General features: G+C 39.4%; 1 protein-coding gene across 5 annotated transcripts in view; it reads right to left on the reverse strand.

Annotated features, from left to right (window-relative positions):
• NOL4 (nucleolar protein 4) overlaps window positions 1–22522 on the reverse strand; it is a gene marked incomplete at both ends in the record, with an annotated part of 194080 nt that overhangs the window by 79705 nt on the left and 91853 nt on the right. For all 5 annotated transcript variants that reach the window (XM_082499021.1, XM_082499020.1, XM_082499024.1 and 2 more), the window contains one exon: window positions 1086–1369. In XM_082499021.1, coding sequence (XP_082355147.1) covers window positions 1086–1369 — 284 coding nt within the window. The remainder of the gene's footprint in view (window positions 1–1085; window positions 1370–22522) is intronic.

A 22522-nucleotide genomic window follows, 5' to 3' on the forward strand; every position in this document is an offset into this window, starting at 1 on the left:
TTTTTACTCTGCAGGCAATGAAGACAGGAGTTAAGACTTTAGCATAAATAAATATTGTTCTCTAGACATCAGTCATGTACAATCCCTTTCTGGATATACCTAGAAAAAGTGATTTACCATATCCCTCTTATTTCAAAGTCCTGCAAAAAATATGGCCAAAGTATATCTATGTTGTCAGGTTGTTTTGTAGTGGTCTACTGAAATCTAGTGACTATCCTTAATAGTATTTGGATCCAGTTCTAACATCCTATTATTGCTGCCATAAAAGCAGTGTAAAAAACAGAATCTTGTCACCAATAATATCAATGGATAAATTCTGTGATCAGTCCATTTCTTCATCCTCCCTACAGTATGCCTTCATGATAAACACCTTAGTAGAAAGCTAGCTATCTAATCTATAGGTTCTTTCTTTATCTACAATATAACCACCCTTGCTTCCCCTTACCCACATAATGGAAACTACAGAGAAAAGCCCTCAGGGGGATTACAGCTTCTTAAAGCAAACTTGTCAGTTTTAATTCAGGTTAGGTGCCTGCACAGCAGAAACAATCAGGAAGGAACCAAATCAGTTCCTCTCAATGTTGATAATTCACATGTAGTAATTTGCTTGGGCAAACACACTTAACATTCATATGGATTCATTCTACAGATACATAATACATGTAATGAGATGGTCATCTATAAATATACATAGATATATGTATCCCAATTTATATACATATATATGTATTACCTTATATACATATTTTAATATATATATTTCAAATGGGTAATGTAGACAGTTCTCAATAAATGGATTGATAAAATTCATTCCTGATGGAGAACTGCACTGTTTTTTTCAGTGTCAGCAGAATATATATGCCTAAATATGTATTCACCCATGTACATTCACATACACTTGATGTATGTATGCATCATATATATATGTGTAACAGAGCATACAAATTTATGTATAGCATTTGAGTAATGATGTGACAAACATTAGACACATTGCTTAGCTGGGAATAACCTTTGATTTGGCCTTACAAATCTTCTCCTTTTCTAAGCTACACACTTCATATCTGGAGCATGTGGAAGCATCTTACCTTGCTTCCATTTTCTCTTGCCTCCCGTTCCATCTTGAGATCAGAAATTAGGAGAGTCTTGTATTTGTTCTTTCCATTACTGCTGTGATCATCTAGTCTGTATTCTGAAGTCAGCTGAGCAGAGAGGGGACTGTCACTCAGGTTCAGAGGCTGCTCATCCTGCTCCAGATTTGTTTTGCCATTACTGTTGGTTTCTGCCATCTCCCTGCAGTGTGTTCCCCCTGAAGCATTGGAACTGTGTCCCACGGTCTCATTGCCATTAAAACTCTCTGCGGCTGAATCATCTATTAAAAAATATATATTTTCAGTCACATGCCACATCATCATCTCTGTCCAGTTCAAACATAATTTATACCTTCACAATGTTTTTCAAAATAGAATGAAAATGGCTTATATTACTAGCACCAATACATTTCTGCAAAATGTGCACACACACTCCTCCATGTTTTCAAGTAAAAACTTGATGTAAATCCACAAGATAATACTAAGTTAAGGGAAATGATCTGGGCTGACGCCTTAGTGCCACTGTGTACACAAAAGATAAGTATCACAAAGGATTTTTAGGGACAAAGTGACAAAGTCTGCCTTAATCCATCTGTCTGTCCATATGTCTATGGATCTATTTAGATTCTTATACCCTGCTCATTACTGCAGTATTGCATATTTCTGAAATCAACAGAGATGCACATGGTACTGAGAGAAAATCTAGTTCTCAGGTTTTAAGGGTGTAGAGCAACATATGTCATATCCGTAAACAACCTCTTGCACAGATACGATGTAAATACATCTGATGTATTCATTGCTGGCAGTAGAGATTATACTGGAAAAGTTGACTCCAGAAAAAAAGATCCTCTCTTCATTTTGTTCAGGTGCTCATTCACTTTGCTCATTCATTGTGTGTCATAATATATTTTAAAATACTGCTCAATAAAGGATTAAATTATCAACCTCAAAATTACATCTGCAACTCTGGATGTGTTGTTGTTACCCCAAACATTTTACAGCTGAAATGTATGATTAACATGTGTCTTCACATGCTTATGGGTTTGCGTATCCTGTGTTTGTCAGCACTGGAATTTGCCATCTGTGCTACTACTCAGCCCTTCTTTACTTCTAAACAATCTTTTGGCCAACAGGCTATCTAGTAAAATGATTCATCCTGCAATGGATTAAATGGCAGCAGAATTTGGCCCTCAATTTGCTTACTTCATGTTCTCTAAAGCACCTCTTTTTTTGGTGGCTTACATGGTTTTGCAAACACTTGCCCAGGGCTCTACAAGCCTATGCTTATTGCAGACAGTGAAGCTGGAAACAAAACTTGGGGGTTAGCAGCCAGAAATGTGTACAGATTGAAACTGGAGATACAGGATGAGATGGTCCTTAATATATTAGTACCTTAACATACCATCTGCTTTCAGGCCCTTCTAAACAACTTCCATGGTAAAGAAACAAACACATTTATATATACGTGGGATTTAAAAAAAATCAGGACACGTTCTTTAAAGGATGTGCTCAGAAATACTCATGCTTGAAACTACATGATTAATCAAATTGTTGACTCTCCATCAGCAATACAGTAAAAAACAACCATTCACCACCCTCAGATCAGACTTTAAGAAGTGAAGAAAATATTTTATAAATGGGTAATGATCTAATTCAACTAAGTACTTAGAAAGCCATAGACAAACCATCATACATCAGTGGCTTACTTGCTGTAATCCTCCAACACTTTCATGTCATAAAGTATACAGGACTGGGCACACATTCTGAACATATTTTTTTAAATTGATTTGCTTTGCAAACCTGTAAAAAAATCTAGTTTCATGAAAATACATAATAAAAACCATCATTTAAATGCTTTTATTTAAGGAATAATATTTTTTGGTTTTACAAAATGTTTTATGATTAATGGCTGCAATAAAAAATAAAGCTATGTTTTGGTATGTACCACTTTTACATTACCTCTTACAAATACAAATGTATATACAATAAAAGATAACATTCCTAGAATAAGACTTTTAAATGTGTATACTAACCCAACTTGCAACAGAGCAATTGAAATGTTCTGATTTAAAAACATGAGGCTACTTGAGGATTTCAGCTGCATAAATGAATAAGGTGAGCGGGATTTATCCTTAATAAACTTTCTATCATGCCCTGAGACTTATGTCTTACAGGGCATAACACATTAAAAAGGTTAAAATTCTAAATGCAGTTTCAGAAATAAATATGCAATTTTATTATTCTGAACTAGCAAATGGCATTTTCATATAGGTTCTTTAATTTTTTTTAAGAGAGCAGCCATATTTACAACTCATTTTAAAAGCTCTGAAATATCAGAGAGAAATCTAGAATTCTTTATTTAAGAGAGAAACACTTTGGTTACTGCTGATTCATATTTAGGACTGTTAACAGATAATTGGCCTCTTGATTATCAGTTTAACAAGTGACAGTTAGTTTCAAATTAATTAAATCAATTACTGAATCAGTCACTGAGTGAGGGATGTTCCTCCCTTTGAAGGGCTCAGAAAATTCCCTGCTGTTGGGAGCAAAGAGAGAAAAAAGTGAGGAGCCAGAGGATGCGAAGAGCCACCTAAAAGCTGGGGGCATTGCCTACTCTGCAGTGCACAAGTCTGATCCCTAGCAAACTTCTGTGTGCCAGCACCCAAGTGTCCCAGGTTGTGCAGTGCAGAGGAGCCACTACCAGGACACAGATGGCTAAATGGAAACAATGGAGTAAGAAGGGAGCTGTGTCTAGAGCCAGATCCAGGAACAACCAAGTCCAAAGCAAGGCTGTTAGTTTTGGCTTGGAATCATAAGCAGTAATGCTTTTATTTTATTTTTTTTCCTCTGTACAATGAAAGGTTGACAACTAAAACTTGCACGTGTCTGAGACTGTTACAATGCAAATGAAAAAAAAAAATAGCTCTTTTATACTTGTCCTAAAACACAACCATTGGAAAAATTCCTATGCTGAGTAAATGCGATCAAGCATTATAATACTTTGAAACAATAATGAAGTATTTACATGGTTTTGGATTTGCTTAGCAAATACTTAGTTACTTGATGGTAAATCTCAGTTTGTACAATAAACTCAAATACCTGCTTTTACAGTCATTTAACCTTGCTTGTTAGAAATGGGAGCTATTGTCTGTCAGGATAATGTTCAGGAGAATGGCTACAGTGGCTATAAATCACACTTTTGCCAAGTAAACATAAATATGTATTGCCATAAAAGAGATCAAGAAAAAGTAGTGGGTTTGTGCTGGTAGTTCCTTACAGATGTTACCAAGGTAACTAAATTACAAGGTTTAGTACATTTCTCATCCCTGGGCAGCTGGTGTATTTCTGCCAAGAATAAGGCTCTTCTGAATCAAGAGTTTCTGAGGTATCAGAAACACAGACCACATCAGGAATAATTGGGTTTGGGGAAAAAGGCAGGAGGGTCTGGTCCAGGAGAGGGAAGGGACGTTCACTCTCAGATATGGGCAGCCATGGCCCCAACATCTCCCAGCCCCTCTCACGGCCGCTGGGCTGAGTCGCCCTGTTCCTGGTCCCGCAGGGACTGCAAGCACTCACAGCCACCACACAACTGCCAAGGAGCAAGGCTGGTTTCATGGAGACCTGTCCCTTGGACCACCCTCCCTGGTGGCGACCACCCGTGCGGGGAGTGGGAGGTGAGATCTCACCTCCTCACTGTGCCCAGAGCCGGGGCCTGGATAGGGACCGGCAGTTTGCTTGCACAGTTTTCTCACCTTTATTTACCACAACACCTCAGCAACTATAAACTGCTAACGCTGAAAGCCTGTTCTCTTACCAAATATTTTTTTCCTCCATCCTACTGAGGCAGAGACATGGCGGCTTGGGGAGAGCTGTGTGCAGGCCTAGGGGATCCAAGGCTTTGCCCAGCTATGGCCGCCGGTTTGTGTTTCTCCTGGGCTCCTCTTTCCGGACCAGGATACCGTTAACGGCAGGCATTGAGGGGTAGAAGCCAGGGGCTCATCCCTGGGGCAGCCAAGAAGGCTGCAGGAGCACAGTTGGGGAACATGGTGTCACTCTTGGGACCCACTGACATCATGGTGGCAGTCGGGGCTGCCCGGGACGGGCCTGGCCCCTGCCCCTTGCTGGGGACACTGCGGAGGCCAGGCCCACCCTGGCCTGGCGTGCGTGGGGCAGCCACCACTAACCGGCTGCAGGGCTGCCCTCCATCAGGAGGCTGAGCAAACCACAGCGGCCCTCCCCAGGTTCGCTTCAGCACCACTGCCAGTCGGGTGGTTGCTCCCTTCCCACAGCTGTCTGATGAGGGGGAAAATAAAACTCCACCGCGACTAGCCTATGTCTGGGCACTTGGTACTGATCACACCACTGATGCAAGGACAGTGTGTTTGCAAAATGGCCCTCTTGTCTGAACCGCTGCTGCGGGGCAGATTTTGCAGGAAGACCTCCAGGGAAGCACAGCACAGGCACTGGGAGCTGAGAGGGGAGGGAGCAGAGGGCAGTCACAAAAGAGGCTGTGGGACAAGTTCTTGTCTCCATCACCTCCCAGGGCTGCCTCTATCCACAGGCATAAGTCATGACAGCAAATGATGGCTTCATCAGACACTGCTGCTTGCTCAGGGCAGGCCATCTGCACAGGAACTGTGCAGTTTTCAAACCCTTACCCCAGCACGCTGGAAGACTGGAAGCACATCTACAACTGGTTTTGTTATTTAAGCCTGAAAAGGGAGAGTCTGACTGCAAAACGTGTATGTGTTACACTTCTCAAAAACAGCCAGCTGGTGCCTAACCTACACAGAGATCCTCCTCCAGGGATTAAAAAGTATCACCCCCCAGAGAAAGACTCTAAGAGCAGAGGGAAGGTACTTTTGGATCAAGCAGCAGCCACCTTCTTGCTGAAGCAAGGAGCATTGTCCAGGCTTAGGCATGGACTTCTCACTCATGGATCAATATTTCTTAAGCCTGCTGATGCTAAGACCTCCTTCTCCTGCTTTGGACAGAGTTCCACCCTGACACCCTGCTCTGACCAGCACTCTTTGGGCACCTTCAGTCCAAGTACTCTCCGTGTCAGGGGTAATTCTTAAGAACTGCAGTCATTTTCCTACTTCAAGTTAGTTTCTTATTATTTGTCACATTGCATTAAAGCTTCCAGCTCCTCCTTCTAGATCACCTTGAGGCCAACTAGACACAAAGTGACACCAGCTTTATTTTTTGCAGACTTAAGAAGTCCAGGCTCCTGCCTGAGAACTTTCCAGGCTCATTGCAGTCACCACTGTGTTAACTTCTCCCTCTGCTTTTGAAGAAAACTTGGAAATGATAGAAGAAAAGACAATGCCAAAGAAAGCCCAAGCAAACAGATGCTCTGAACATGAGTTTTGATTCTCATAACTGTTGCATCCTTCACTTCAGTTATCTGACACAGACATTTGCATTATCATGGCCTAAACTTCTGCCAAAACCCAGTTTCTCTGTATTTAACACCTTGGGTTCTGCAAGGTGATTTCCATGACAGTGGATAGTTTAAGGGCACTACAATTTAGAGCAGGAAACCAGGTCTCAATTTAGAGTATTATGTTCTCCCACCAAACAATGTCTAGATTTATGAATGGGCAAACAAAATATTGCTAGAATTAGAGATTCTTCTGGTACAGGTTAAGATACCATTCTTCAATCCAGAGGGAACTGTCTTCAGACCAGATATGTCAAATGCTCAACATCGTTCTCAGTAAGAGTGCTTTCTTAAAGGAAAGCAAGTTGAAGTTTGCACCAAATCTGGATGGAATAAGAAGTCCTTCAAACACCACTTTTCTGACAACACAAATCTAAGATCTGAACTCTGATATAAGCATCATAAAAGTAGTACAAATCTCAAATCAAGGTACATATATACAACTCTCACTTGTCTCCTTGAGAGAAAAATCTCCAGATGTTTTAAAGAATCTCTTGCATTACTTTTAGCAATCAATTTCATACTATAAATCAACCAGACTTTTCATATTCCTTGCAGATAAGTCAGGAAGGAGTGAACAAGCCGTTCTACACAAAGACAGATCTCTGAATAAATCCTCTCCCTCTCTCAAATTAATTCTCAGGCAAGAATTCAATTAATATTTAGAGTATGCTTAAATAGTTTATACAGCTAAGATTTCAGCTACCTGAAACTTACTGCATATTTTACTAGTCAATAATCCATAGTGCTGGCCTTCAACTCTAGCAGCAGTAGTGTGGCACAATCCTACAACCATACAGCCGCATGGAAGCCCAGAGAAGGACAGACATGGCGATGGGTCAGGGAGCTAAGGAACCTTCTCATTAACACTAAGCATGAAGCAAGAGCCCCATGATACCAAAGCAGCTCTAACACAGCTCCCCTTTTTTTGCCATGAAGCAAGGCAGGAAGCCTACTTAGGAAGCAGACAAAAAAAAAAAAAAAAAAAGAGGGAAAGGCAATTAATCTTACAGCACTTTTGGCTCTTTTGAGACCTTCCGACTATATGAGGGCATCCCAGAAACCAAAACCATTCCTGGTGGTAATGAGATTGATTAATCACAGCAAATAAACAAGGAAATTGTTGGGGCCACTTTGTTCATCCTGCTCTATGACGTGGAGATGGGAGAGGGGCACAGATGCAGCCCAAACAGACACCAATGCCTGCAGACTCCACAGCAGCTTGCACACAGGTTAAACGAACACTTTGAGTGGGCTGCCTGTTGACAGAACATCTCTGAGAGCAGCAGTTACTGTAAGATGGTAACTGTTCTTTCTAAAAGGAGGAGGTTGGATGTGAATGAGTTGAGTGGGATGAGTGAGACTGAAGCTGCTGGCTCTGTAAGTGTAGGCTGTCGTAAAACCCACTCTTAAAGACTGTCTACCAAAGCCCTGTATGATGAAGGTTGCTTTAATCCCTCTGGGCCGGACACCACCAGCCCAGGTCTTGCTAAACACCACCTTACACCCTTAGTGATCTGTTACATTTGAACAGGATCACTTGTGAGAGTCAGTACTGCAGACCAAAGAGTGACAGATTCCAGACCAGTTTTGAGTTACTATGCTGTTCTCTTTAACCTTTGGCTTCAATATTGCAGGTGCTTTATTTTTCCCATGTTAAAATACAACTTTAATGAAAATAATATGCTACATAAGCAAACATTTAACACTAAATTAGTTACGTTCCTTCTGTAATTCTACAAACCCAGGGCACGCTACCAAACATTCCTAGGAGCAATTGAAAAAAATGCTCTACTGGTGGCAACTGACAGCAGGCAGTTTTGGAAGAGGAACACCACGAATCAGACAAAAGGTGGTGTACAGTGCTGACTCACAGAAACTTCTCTAATACGAAATAATTATAGACACTTCTCTAGAAAACTGATAAAAAGGCGAGGTCACATTTTACTCCTACCGTTTTCACAATGACCGTTTAATACCAATTTGTCACAGTTATGTATTCGGTTACGCTTCATTTACATCACAAGTCATGTTTCAAACACAAGTTCAATACATAACTTTAAAGCCAGTCAAAATCAACTATATCTATTCATCTTCTCCATTCCCTTTCATATTATGATAAAGAACAGTGGTTGAATTATTGGTGGTACAAGGGTGATTTCAGACCCTCTATTATTCCTCATTTCATAAAGCATTAGGATGGCCATACTTGGTCAGATCAAAAATCCATTAAGTCCAATATCCTATCTCCAGCAGTGGCTTTTAGGAGATGTTTAGGGAAGAGAATAAGGCAAGCATATACAATTCTTCCTCCTGTGGCTTGCTGAGCCCTTAATAATTTTCAACTCAAGGTCTTTCTGAGCTGGATGTGGTTTCTAGCAACATACTGATGCTCAAAAGATTTCTATTCCATGCAAATATCCAGTCTCTATTTGAACCTGCGTATACCTCAAGCACCTTTCTCTGCTCCTCCAAAAAGTTAATGCCGCTGTTTCTGGTTCCACTAAAATGTCAATATTGTGTCAAGGAAACAAGGAACAGGAATTAAGAGGTGGACAAGAGCCTTTCCAGAGTACAGGAGCAGGGCGATGTGCACAGAGCTTATTCCCTTCGTTTGCAGTGAGACTGCCTTTGCTCTGTTACAAGAATATGTATTAATTGTCCTCTTCAGCTAACGTCACTAACGTTAACACCTTTTTCTTTCTCCTTTTGATACATGTAACTTTCCTGATGTGGTTGGCTTCTGTGAATTCAGCTATGGAACTTGCTGCATTGAAATCTGAACTTGGAAAGTCCATCAGTTTCAGGGTGATGCCTATCTATGAATCCCTCACTGTTTTTTTCAGTGGTGGAAGGTCAGGAGCTACTTCATATGATCACTCACCGCATGCGTTTATGAAAAGAAAAAGGAACACAGCAAACTACAAAACGAATCCTTAGCATTGTCAATAAGAGTACAGCAAATTTCATAGGTTTAATATACACATGCACATACACAGTGGAATCAGCATTAGCCGGGCTGTAAATCTTATTTCATTATTAAACAAGCACCCCAGTAATCCACAATTTTCCCATGGATAAACATCTCTTCTTGTTGGAGGCACAATACAGACAGATATTTTATTCAATTGTAACATTAAATAACAAAATAGTGAACAACTGCCACTCCATGACATCGGCAACTATCTGAAAAATAATACTGCCCTGTCAGTTACAGTGTTATAGAAGAGCTCATTTATAAATCTTCATGAGCATGCTTACTTGCCAGCAGGGCTACTGTCCCAGTGTATATACAACAAAGAGATGAAGCAGAATGGCTATTAGGAGGGCACTGCACATGTAAATAACCAATTGAATCTCACTGGGTGCACAGTGGTCTTATTATCACTATGCATCCAGTTTGTACTTGAGCTTTGGCATTTCCACTTCAAAAGACACAGCCCTCACTGCCCCTGGGGAGAAAAATCTCTGGTTTTCTCTTTACTATGGAGAAACTTCTAGGGCACTTTTTGTGCCAAAGTTTCTATCAAGCAGTTCTTAATACAGAAGACCTGCAATTCTTCTCAAAGTTTTTATGTTGCGTATGGCATCATATTTGAATGTCTCGGTGTGGTTTGGCATTGAGAATTGTGGCTTAGAGCTCCATCTCCAGACAAGTGTTCCAGGAACAAGTTCTCAGCCCAATAACATATGAGTGACACCAGAGGTGTTGCCTTAACAGGACTCCAGATTTCAGAGTAGTTTATTGATATGAAGCTAGGAACTGAGGAAGGTTGGGAGACAGGCAGGCAAGCAGGGCTCAGGACAGACTAACTCTGACTTTGGAGATTCACTGATATTCTGACCACGGAACACATCAGCCACAAAGACATTTGAGACAGCAACATGTTAAGAAAAGGAGAAATATGAAGCCTTTTCCTTAAAGTAAAAAGAGCTAACCTAAGAGATACTACCCTCTTTTCTTTCTTGACCAGCCAGGAAGAGGTTTATGCTGCTCTAGATAAAGGCTGCTGTGGGTAGCATCAGTTGCTGCCATTCCTGGCAGCAAGAAGAATCTGGTGCTGTGCCAGCAATAGACAAAAGAGTAACATATAGGTTCACGTTTGGTGCCCAAACGTCAATCCAAACAGGGCTGAAAGGAATTATATAAAACTTATGTGCCACTCGGACCAAATGCATATGTATGATGTCATGCTTTACTTCATCGGGATCTGCCAGAAGACAAAAGCAAAGAGGAAAGATCTGCAAAGTGGATGCCCCAAATGCTGGCATTTTTAGTAAAGCCCTTTAATGTCTAAAATTTAGCCTACCAGCTTTAGTGTGTTGAGTGGGTTCATGCAGTGATATCAGTCTGTACTTCCTTCTGGAAGGGTGAAGCCCTGACCACAAGGAGGACAAATGATCACCTGACAGCTCTTCACCCCCTCAGCAAACTGCTGCCTGCTCTTCTATAAAACCAGCAAGGCTATACAGGAAGATGACCTAAGGCTGATTATACCCTCTCCATCAGTAAAACTGGGAGAGAAAGAAGGGAGAAGCCTTAAAAGCAAACAGAAACGGCTGCTTTGAGCTTCATATGTCCTTAGGAACATGTAAACCAAACTCCTACTTGGACCGCCAAACTTTACAGCACAAATTGCTGGATTTGCCTGTCTGCTATATACCTAGCAGAAAACTGAGCAGAAGTTTCCTCTTGAAATATGAAAAAATCATATGTCTGTTAATATGTTGCCTATCACTGGAAGACTACAATGAAGTAGAAATAAGAAAAAATCTTATGTACTCAACCAAAAAAAGAAGATAATTGGGAAAAGATGTGCAAATGCATATATATATATGATTTTCCAATCAAGAGTTCTGCTGAAGTTCACAGATGCTGTTATTATATTTTAAGTTTTATTTTAGAACTGTTCTAGAGAAGACTTGCAAGCTTTCTTTGCTTTATATTTGTAGTATTTAGTCTCAGTGGCTATAAAGTAGCTACTTAGGTGCATAAAACAAAGAGTAACTCTAAGCTCAAAATGTCCTGTCAGACCAGTATTTTGCATATCTCTATAACAAAGAAAATAGTTAAATTGAGTTGACAGCGTAACTCTCAATAACAATATTTCTACAAATAGTTCAGACCCATTAGACCCTTCATCATCAGGTTTGTATCTCCATAGTTCAGGATTACAAAATGACAATTATTTTTTTTTTTTCACAGAAAAATATAGTTTAAAGACTTGTACCAAGTAAATTAAAGCCATTTTATTGTTATTAACAACTGTATAATAAAAGCTAGGACATGAAAATCGCTTTATAACTAAAAGTGAAAACATTTCCAACCATTTTCACAATTTTTTTCTAGTTTTCACTTGATAATGTTGGTAAAATCAGCTGGTTTTTGCAAAAGATTTGGTTTTCACTCTAGAATAATTCTGTCACATTCTTTCCAATCAGTTGTCTCCACTCATATTAACATACACGCTTTCAGGAAAATTTCCTAACTCAGCAGAGAGTAAAGTACGTGCTTCTAATATTCACATACTGAAATTCCATTTAAAAATAGGTAATAAACGTGATTGGGAAGAACTAGAAGAAAAGTACATGGAACATGAAGTAGGAGCTTACAGCCTTTGTACTTCATCGCAGTTCCAGCATTATCAATGGTGAACTAAAACTTCTTTGATACATTACGGAAGTGGATGTTAGTGAATCTGAGAAGTCAGAACACTAAATATCCAAATTTAGGACTCTATTAGGGTTGCTGTTTCCTTATTTAATGACTGTGAGGTAATTAATGTTTTTTGCCAAGACAGAGTCTCAGTGAGTCAAGTGTAGGATTCTGTCACAGGTTGACTGTAAGTTTAGAAATTCAATGAAGAATTCCAGAGCTTGGACAGCTGCTATTACAAACTTGAGCAAATACGCATGTTTGAAGGATATAAATTACATGTCCCTTTCCAATTCAGTTTGCTTTTTATTGTATCAAGCGAAAATTAAAAATATTCAGCATCTACAAAGGCCCCATCAGCCCAAACACAAGCAAAAGAACGCAGAAAGTGACAACAGTCATCAACGCTAAGGAAGCTTTACCTGAACACAAAAATATCGCCACTGAGGTAAAGGACATAAGCACACAGGGAGCCTCCCTAGCATGTTGATTACAATTATAAGCATCAAACAAAAAGGAGAATTACAAACAGTGCTGGTGATTGACCTCTTTTTGATCAGTCTGAAAAATCTCTCTCACATAGTGAATGCCAAAACCGCCATGAGATATGAAAAGGCATTATCATAAACAAAGCATTAGAATCAGCTTGGAAGTTTACAACAGTTTATATTTTTTCCTACTAAAAAATCGCATAGGCCAAGACAACAGAATCTTGAATCATGTAATGTAACTTTTGTTGAAAAACACCAGATTTGCAAACTCTGTTCACAAACATCCATGATTTGAGGTCTTTGCCACCAATTGGGTGATAGCAGGTAGAAGATAGCAGACTTCCCATCTTCCCATGAGGTATTAATACTACAGCACAGCCTCTTCTGCCTTCATTAAAGTCGCCACTTTTAAATCCCAACTGCCTCATAACACTACAGATAGATATCTTGACTTCCAATCTGACTGGCGAAATTAAAACATGCTTTTTGCTTTTCAGAAATTATTTTCAGAAAAAAAAAACCTATGCTGTTTGATTTTCAGAAATTATTTTCAGCGCAGACATCAAAGTCAATAATTTTTTTTACAGTTCCCAAAATATAGCTGAGCATTTGGTCACACATCATCTGAAAATGGACTAGAATAAGAGGTATCTGAAGACAAAAAATAATGATTTTGCTAAATGATCTGTCGGCACAGTATCTCTGGCAAACCAAGTAACTATGATTCAATGCCCAGAAACTTCACAAAGCCCAACGGATCTGATACATAGTTCTGGCATATCCAGTGCTACTCCTCACCAGAGCTGCAGACTTGAAATTTTCACTGTCAATCCACCTGACTAAGCAACGCATCTCTTGTTTCAAAATTTCCTTCCCACTGCAATCCAGTGGACTGCACTTGTGTAGGGAACAGAGCAAGTATGTGAGGGTTCATTGAACAGAAGTGTAAATGAAAGATGGGAAAACTTGAAAATCATTTGCGCTTGAAAGCTTTTGCATGAAGGCTATCATTTTATAGTTCCTTTCTGAGAAACTAACGCCAACAGAAATGCTATGAGTTCTTGGACATAATACTATTCTAGTAACTTTCAGAAAGTTTCCTCTCATCAAAGGCAGTCACTTTGCCCTTGCTGAAACATCACTGAGGGCTAGTCTCAAAAGCAGATTACTCAACAAGGCCAGAAAGTAGAGCAAACAGAACACCACCCTCCAGAGAGAATCCATGAATTGTTTTGCAGTTCTTTGCAGACTGGAATTATGTCTTAAGAAATAAAATGACTGGTCCGTGTATCTAATTCACTTAAAGGTTTCTAGTAGCCCAGCAGGATTCAGCAATGGGACAGTCCACACACAGAGAACCTGCAGCATGTGCTTTTCCTGTGCTTTACAGTACTGATGAGGTGCCATTACCAATGAAATTTAAAAATGTTTTAATTACAGTGAATCAGTCCTGTTCTCACTAAAATTCCAACTACTTATGTACAGATTGCTGTTAAAGGTCAGAGCACTAGAAAGGGAAAGAATAAAACCCTACCAAAGAGTCCAACTTTAATACCTACTTGTCCTCCTTACAACATGGGACTGGCTAAGAGTGAAGACCAGCATAAAATGATGAGACACAACCATTTGCTGAACTGTCCCAACAGATGTATGTGTGGAAACCAGCAGGCTGCTCCCGGCAAACCAAGCATCCTGCCCACAGATGATGTTCGCTGTCGCAAAGCCAGCTAGTGGAGGAAGGGGGATCCTCAAGCAAGAGCACTCACGGAAACGCTTGGTGTTATTTTAAATAACACAATAATGGACAATGATATTGCGAAATCCATTATATAATTTGTTGTCCCTTTTCAATCTGTAAACGAGATTATCTGGCCCACAATAAACTTTGTAATTTGAAGGAATTGTTATTATATAGCTACTTTAATCTAATTGAAATGCACATTAGAAACAGAAACAGCTGTATGACAAACAGCTGTATGGTAAACCTGTTTCCAAGCTTCCAGAGAAGTTAGAAAATATAGAGTGTTTGCAAAAAACAATTAAGAGAATGAGCAACACTTGCTGATAGTCTGTCTCCTGCTTAACTTATGTGTAAATGCCCATCAAAACAGCACAATCTTGGGAAGTTCTTTCAAATTCCAGATTATTGCTTTGCAATTCTTATCATCACCTTCATAAACTGATCATCTTCCTTCCTAAATAACAATTAAGAAATTCCGAAGGAAGTGTGATTTCCAGAAGCTTAGTTGAAAATTTTTAGAAGCAGAACATAGACCTGAAGCTGGGTTTGAGAATAGGATAAGCTTATTACTTCTGGGTAGAAAGTTTCTCTCATCGGATCAAGTGGAGAATTTATGCATGCTGCAAAGTAAAACACATGGTATCAGTCTTGAATAGAATGTTATTTACAATAACTAATACAATCTTGGTGGGCTGTTATCTTTTATATCCAGTGCAAAAGCAAACAATAGTACCAATACCCAACAGCACAAAATGCCTAGTGTGCCCTCTTTCCCAAAAAAGCAGCAGATTTTTCCTTTTCTGCAATTGCAAAAAACTGCTATTAGAAGAAATAATACAAAACAACAAAAAAAATAACCTAAGTGAAAGCTGGCAATGGTAAATGCACTCTGAGCAAATCTATTAATTGCACTTCAAACACAAACTTGGGTGGAAAAGCTTGTTGGAAAGCAAGCACCTAGAGGTGCTCCAGGTATCACAGCTTCTGAGACTGTTCCTTATTCTGCCTATAGGAATCAGCAGAAAATTTCAGAGCTAGATATTTAATTGGTCCAAAATTACAAAATAATCTGGGGAAGGCAAAACTTTCTACCCCTGATTCAGTGAGTGTGACAGGTGCCGACATACAGAAAAATATTGACATAAAATGACTGATCATACTGTATATGTCAGCTCAGGTACATAAAAAAGTTTCATCTGTCTAAGCAAAGAAACGGTTATCATCTTTCATTCTCCAACACATGAACATAAACATTTTGGAGGACTCAAAGGGCGGCCTTTCTAAAAGAAAAACTCTCTATTACCCTGTGTCAACTATGGCACCTTCAATAGAGAAGCATTTAGAAGGTGGTCTAAAGATATCTTCCTCTTCAGAAAAGTTTCCAGTATTTCAAAGATATTCTTGGCAAACAGATAAATACAGTTCTTCAAGTTCCTGATCCCGTCTCCCCAATGTTAGCTGAAGTCCCAGAACAGTGGGATACAGAGTCAGTGCCTCTCTCCTGTACAGTGAATAACTTATGGTATTGTATACACACTATCAACAGAGCAAAGAAGAGAAAAATCCGTATAGGTGGAGATGGAGCAGTTATCAATGATGCAGAATACACCTAAACTCAAGTCGCTGCATTACTTGATTGAGATCAGAGGTTTGAATCTGCATCTCTCAACACTAGGAAAAATGTACTATGAGGCTTCTGGACTTTTGTTCCAAAATCATTCAGGCTGAACTGGAGAAGCCTGTGAAGATTAAAATTTTGTGAGAACTGCTTTAATTTCAAGATTCTCTTCTTCTGTTGAAGAATACCTGAGACAGCTGTAATTTGAAATATCTCCAACAAATGGCAAAAATCACTCGACAAGTGTGGTGAACATCACTGGTGTGGAGTCCTTTTTACGTAGATGTCATTACCCAATTCTCAAGCAGTCTGTTTTCCCAAAATGCATTTCTTTTTAACTTCAGCACTGAAATCTGCAGTTTCTGAACTTTCCTGCACTACGAGTCACTGCCAAACTCAACACCACAGCTGCTGCTGCAGGAAATTAAGATAAAATACAGGGAGTAGAGACTGAGCTTTTGTATTGGAAGTGGACTTGTGCTGACAGTACATTTGCAGACAGTAAAAGGACTGCTACTGTTAATGCAATTTCTACATCATGTGGTAACCACAATATGAGCCATCAAAAACAATCTTCAGTAGTTTATGTAGTAGCAAAGAGCAGAATGGAAGAACATTAGGGAATATCATGGCACTCTTGCCCTTGGACTTGAATATCCAAAACATAGTTTTGATCAGATCACATTTGGTTTGCTGCTGGCTGAAAGCATTCACAAATCACAGATGCAATCAGGACTGCTGCTGTTGTTGCCATCAACCCACACATACAGTAGTCGTCTTCTCCTCAGCATGTTTCGGAAAACAATTTCAAACATAATGACTAGAGAAATTACAAACTCAAAATGACTGATTATCCACCTACAGACAGACCATTAAAGGGGTCCACACCAGGATACAATAACTAATCTATTGTCAAGAATAAATTCGCAATGAGAAATTAAAATGCATTACGTGTGAAAAGATTGATGACTCAAATCTTGAGCTCACATTCATTGTCCTATCCCCTGTAAAACTCCAAGTGGACTCTGCTGGCAACAGAACAACAGTAACCCTGGATTCCCCTTGTGTAACTTTCTACAATTGCAATTTTGATATTACTGATATTAACATTTGATATTTTGATATTTGGAATCTAAAATTAACCTCAGCATTGCCCTAGAGGATGCATGTACACCCCTCATGCCCCTTGTAGACAACTACTGCCATGGCTTCACAAATGACCTCTGGAGAAGACTAAAAAATTCAGTTTGCTATGGCTAGAAGCATACAAAACTAGAATAATGGAACTGCAACAAGAACAATTCCACTACTTTAAGTATTAGGGCTGTCAGCCAGACAGCACCTAGTATCTCAGCTACCACTAGAAACAGAGAACTTGCCCAGGAGATATTGGTTTCTCTCCCTTTGTATTTGGCCCCGTTGAAAATTAACATTGCTGTTTTGCTTAGCTCTTCAGCTAATATAAAGAGCTTCTTATACTGAAAGCCACAACGCCAGCAGCACAGCATTGAGAAACCACTTTTTAATTAACTGCTACAAAACTGGCCAGAAGAACACCATATACAGGGCTGAAATCTACCTTTGGATGCATGTGATCTTAATCTCACTAGAGTGAACAGGAGACACTGTGTGCAGCCTGGGAAATAATTTAATCCATTAAATTCATGCAATTTACATGCAATTAGTGACTTCAGAGTTTTACTTTTGAGGAGAAAAGGAAGATAAAGGAGGTTTAAAATAATCAAAAATATATCCCATGTGGCTGGCTCTTACTGTTTCAAATTAGGGCAAACTGTCAACTCAAAAGATTTTTTAAATCCTTGCAGATTTGCTTAAACAAAAGAAAAATACAAATATTGATCAAAATATTTGAGCTTATGTTTAAAGACAAACAAAATCTCAATAGATACAAGCTTCCTGTTTCAACCGAAGATACGCTTCTTTCATTGAGGGCCACTTCTGCTACCTTCAAATTGGCCATTTATAGTCTTTTTAGAAACATACATATATATGTGCATTTTAAAGGAATTAAAGATGCAGAGATGTTGCGGGAAAAGGAAATGCCTTGCAACCAGGAAAAAATATCAGCATTATTACTGCTTTCTTACTAAAATGTGAAGGATAAATCTCTGATACGAAGGGACACATACATTGTGTGTAACTTTTGTATATAGTATAAATTCGTTATTTCTGTTATTGGTTTAATAAGAATACCAGCAGTCAGATCCCTGCTGGGACAGAATGGAGTTTGTGATTTTATATTTGTGGATGTTAAAAGACAGCCAGGTTCTGTGAGGTGCAGCATACCACCTGGGAAGTGCTGAACTTCATACCTGTTTTTCCTTGAATGAGTACCTCAGTGAAAGAGGGGCAAGTTGTTAGTCATGAATTCCAAACGGAGACTCTAGGCAGAAGTGGTGCTGTACAAGTTGGGGGGAGCACGGTTTGCAATAGTGAGAAATGTTTCAAGGAAAGAGAGCAACACACTATTAATATTTTTTCTGATTGGTGTTGCAATTACAAAACCTTGATCTGGTGAAACAGTATAAACATTAAATCATCCTACTTACTTTTATGTGTGGAAAAGACACATCAGAGAGCATTATGTTAGCTAGTTCAACATCTAGCCAGCAGACAGCCTGAACGCTAGGACACAGTGGCACAGGGAGAAGGCAGTGCAGGAAGAGAGCAATACCGTGAGGGAGCAGGAATGCCGGGCAGAAACAGAATGAAGAGAAAAGGCTGGGCAGAGGAGTGACCCACTGCTGTGGGGAAGCCAACAGCTGTAAAGGAGCCCTGGCAGAACATGCTACATCTATTATTTTTAAGAGGTTAGGAACTCTGGCTTTTTTGTATACAGCAAGTTTTAGTTTCTGGTAACTCAAGGAAACTAATTTTATTTAATCAAAACAGAGTTTATACAGAAACTCCCTCAAGTTTGGAGGCCTGGACTCCTGAGGGTGAGTAGTCTCTACCAATTGTACCTGCCCTGGTGTAATACAGTCCCACTGCTACAAGAAGTGTTCATGTCCTTTTCTCGGAAGAGAATGGAACACAGGTTAGGGGTTTGGGTGCGTGCTTTGAACCTCACTGCACTTCCTCACATGCAGTTAGTCCTGTTTACAGTTGGTGCTTAAAGTTGGCTAGAAATACCAATAAGGACTTCCAGCCTCTTTGTGAAAACCCAGTCTTAATAAAACTTGGACCAACTTCCTATAATCACACATTTTGCGGAAGACAGAAAAAGCTGAGACAATGTTTGATCAGCCAACATTATTCCATACACAAGCTAAATGCTGGAGAAAAAGAAAAGGGGAACAAATCATGACCTTGAGACAAAGAAATCAAACATCCTGGATAATTTAATTTGGTAGAAGGACACACATGGTAGAAGCTTTGTGCAACTAATCACCTAAAATTTTTTAAAAGTTGTAAATAGCTATGTTAAAAGGTGTCACTCTAAAACACAGCCTCACAGAGGTGGTAAAAATACACAGTGAACTCTTGTTCAGAGTAACATTTCCTTGTGTTACTTTACCACAGAAAGGACTTTTTAATCAGTAATTTAATTTGACGGATAACAAACAATAATTTCCTAGTGTTCAGTCTAATGAAAAACATTTATTTGATGAACTTTCTCTTACCCCAATCCTCGCTTTGCTTGGCACTTGTGTGGATTCCCTGTCACCCATATGTCTACCACAGATTCAAGGGCCAGACTTAATAACGGCTTAAAGCTTCCATATCTTTTGTGTTTATTTCTATAGTCTTCCATATAATAGATCTACACTGGCTACTGAGTTTTTTAACTACAAAGACAACAGACTTTGTCTTTGATTGTCAGTGTTCATACTATTTGGCAAACCAGACAAAAAAAAAGAAGTTTTCAGGGAAGACCGCTCATATACTAACCAATCTGGAGCTTATGTGTGACTCTGAGCTGCCCTTAGAGGAAGGGGGGGGGGAGAAAAAAAGTCCTTTTACTACCTATTCCATTGACCCAGGTCTCTGGAAAGGCAACACAGTGCACTTTCACCATATCAGTCAAGATGCTTTCCCTTTTTACCCTATAGACACACACAGAAATACAACATATGCTGTTTCTTTAAGCGGAGAGAGTGTATTTATTAGGTTTTTACAACAATAAACATTTTTGATACGAAAAAATACCTATCCTTCAAGGTGAAAACAGGTCATTTACTTCCTCGGTGTTCTATTATCATGAATCACTAAGGGGCCTCATTAAAACAAAGACCTCATTTGTCTGCATACATATATGCATGTATGTATTGCAGAAACACAAATGCACACATACATTTTATACATGCAAAACATATATGCATAAATAGATCTAAGTTAGAAAATACTGCTATATATTAAATAACCATTAAATAATGATAAATTTATTTTTTGATTAAAAACTCAACAGAAAAAGCATGCATAGCAAAAATGTAAAAATACATAGGCTGACCATAGAAACTGCTGAAATAAAATAAGTTTAGGAAAAGCTGGCAGTATTAAAAAGCAGACAGTTAAAATCTTACTGCAAACAGGCTAGTTTAAAGCTGGCAGTCTTGAGCATCTATTAAAGTAAAACACAGGACCATATCAAAGAAAGCCAGAGCATTAAAATAACCAGAAATGGAATAGCCAGAATACCCTCTGTTTAACTCTACCAGCAAGAAAACAAACACACATTTCACATGCTGCATCATGTCACACACCACCTTAATTTAGCTCCATCAAAATGAGTTTTCCTCAAAGAAAAGCTTGTATTATGACTATACCTTTAAAAAGATCATGTTTTCCCTGTTTGGGTTTTAATATGAAGAAAAAACAAGGTTGAATCAGGAGTTGTAAATTTTCACGCTTAACCTGATAGTTCAGCACTTTTTCAGTTGAGTTTGCAGCACACACAGATCGGTTTCCTCACGCTTTCCCGCTTATTTTTCAGCACACAGGAATTCTTAAGCACGCCGCACAGTGCATACACAATTTGTAAGGCATGCTCATCGTCACTTGTTCAGCTTTATACACCAAATGAGACATGCTTCAGGTTTCTAGGTGCGCATCTCATGATGATGTTTTAAAATTTTATCACCTAGTTTCCAGGGAACTGAGGCTTTGAATCTATATTTGAAATACCACCTGAACGGGTGAAACATATTGGTATTCCACACACAGCCTCCTGCTGCCATTCCACTGTTGGCATGGGACAGTCTTCACCAGGACTTAGAAAACCTCATTCAATATTCCTCTCTGGAGGATCTGACACTTACTGTGAATTCTGCTCTTCAACTTAAATACCAGTGTCTGTGGCAGGCCAATTCTATCATTGCGGATACAGCATCCCTCAGGCGAGGTCCAACCTTTCTCTCGCAGTGCACCCAGGGATTAGCTTGACTTCCCCTAAATTCTCTCCAGTGCACAGTACGAGCTAATCTTTCCTGTAGGAAGCAGGAGATGGGGTTGCCATGACAACAGAGCACATTCTAGCAGTGGGACCACTGAGATGAGCTGAAAAGACGACAGTGAAACATGCACTCAGCCTTCCTCTGGGGCTACGGGCTTCTTCCTCCAGGATTTAATTCCCCTGCAAGTTTACTGACAGGCTAGGAGGTTGATTAGCTATGTATTTTGCTATGGGGAGATTACTAGTTAAGAATATGGTTGAGAGATCATAGCATTATTTAATGAAACTGCCATTCCTGCTTATGTTAAATTGATGATTTTATAAGCAGCATGGTTGCTTTTAAACCACTACTTGTTCATATACATTAGTCCTACGCTTAGTCCACACTAACATCTCACTGTAATAAAGAAAAAGAAACAAAATCACAAGCCAAGTCCTGTGCTTCAGCTTTGGCTTTCCAGCGTATTAGCCACGCGGTCTGTCTTTAATGGTTTTACACTCATACACATACATGCACACAAAGAGCACAGCATAACATCTGTGTTTGAAGCTCAAAGGTTTCTGCTGATGGGGGAGGGGATACCGAGAAAAGCAAATCACAGCACCCACGTGTCTTATATACACGACAAAACAGCCACAATAAGCTTTGGGAGCCCTGTTCATCAGGCAAAAGAGAACTGAGTAATCCATACTGCAAATATCAGCTATTTACTGCCCCAGAATAACGTCTGGATCCTATGCTTTAAATATTTTTTCTCAATGAGAAGAGCAGAAAGCTTTTATAGCCTCTGCATTTCAATTATTTACACATTTTTAATTGTTCAATCAAATTTTAATGCAAAGAGTGTTTCTTTGTGTTCTAATTTCTCTTACAAAACCGCACAACATATTATTGTGGTAAATTCCTGGAGGCTGGAGCATGACTGTGTCCTCTCCTGTTATTTCAGACACTAGCATGTCTCAGTGAGCTTTCATATTAAAGAAGCAGCAACTGAGAATGTAAGGCCAGTCTCTAATCATGTTTTTAACCATCCGTTTGCACAGAACAGATTCCTTCCTCCTTTGTGTCTTT

This window comes from Vanellus vanellus, assembly GCF_965231255.1.
Source record: "Vanellus vanellus genome assembly, chromosome: 2".
NCBI lineage: Eukaryota > Metazoa > Chordata > Aves > Charadriiformes > Charadriidae > Vanellus > Vanellus vanellus.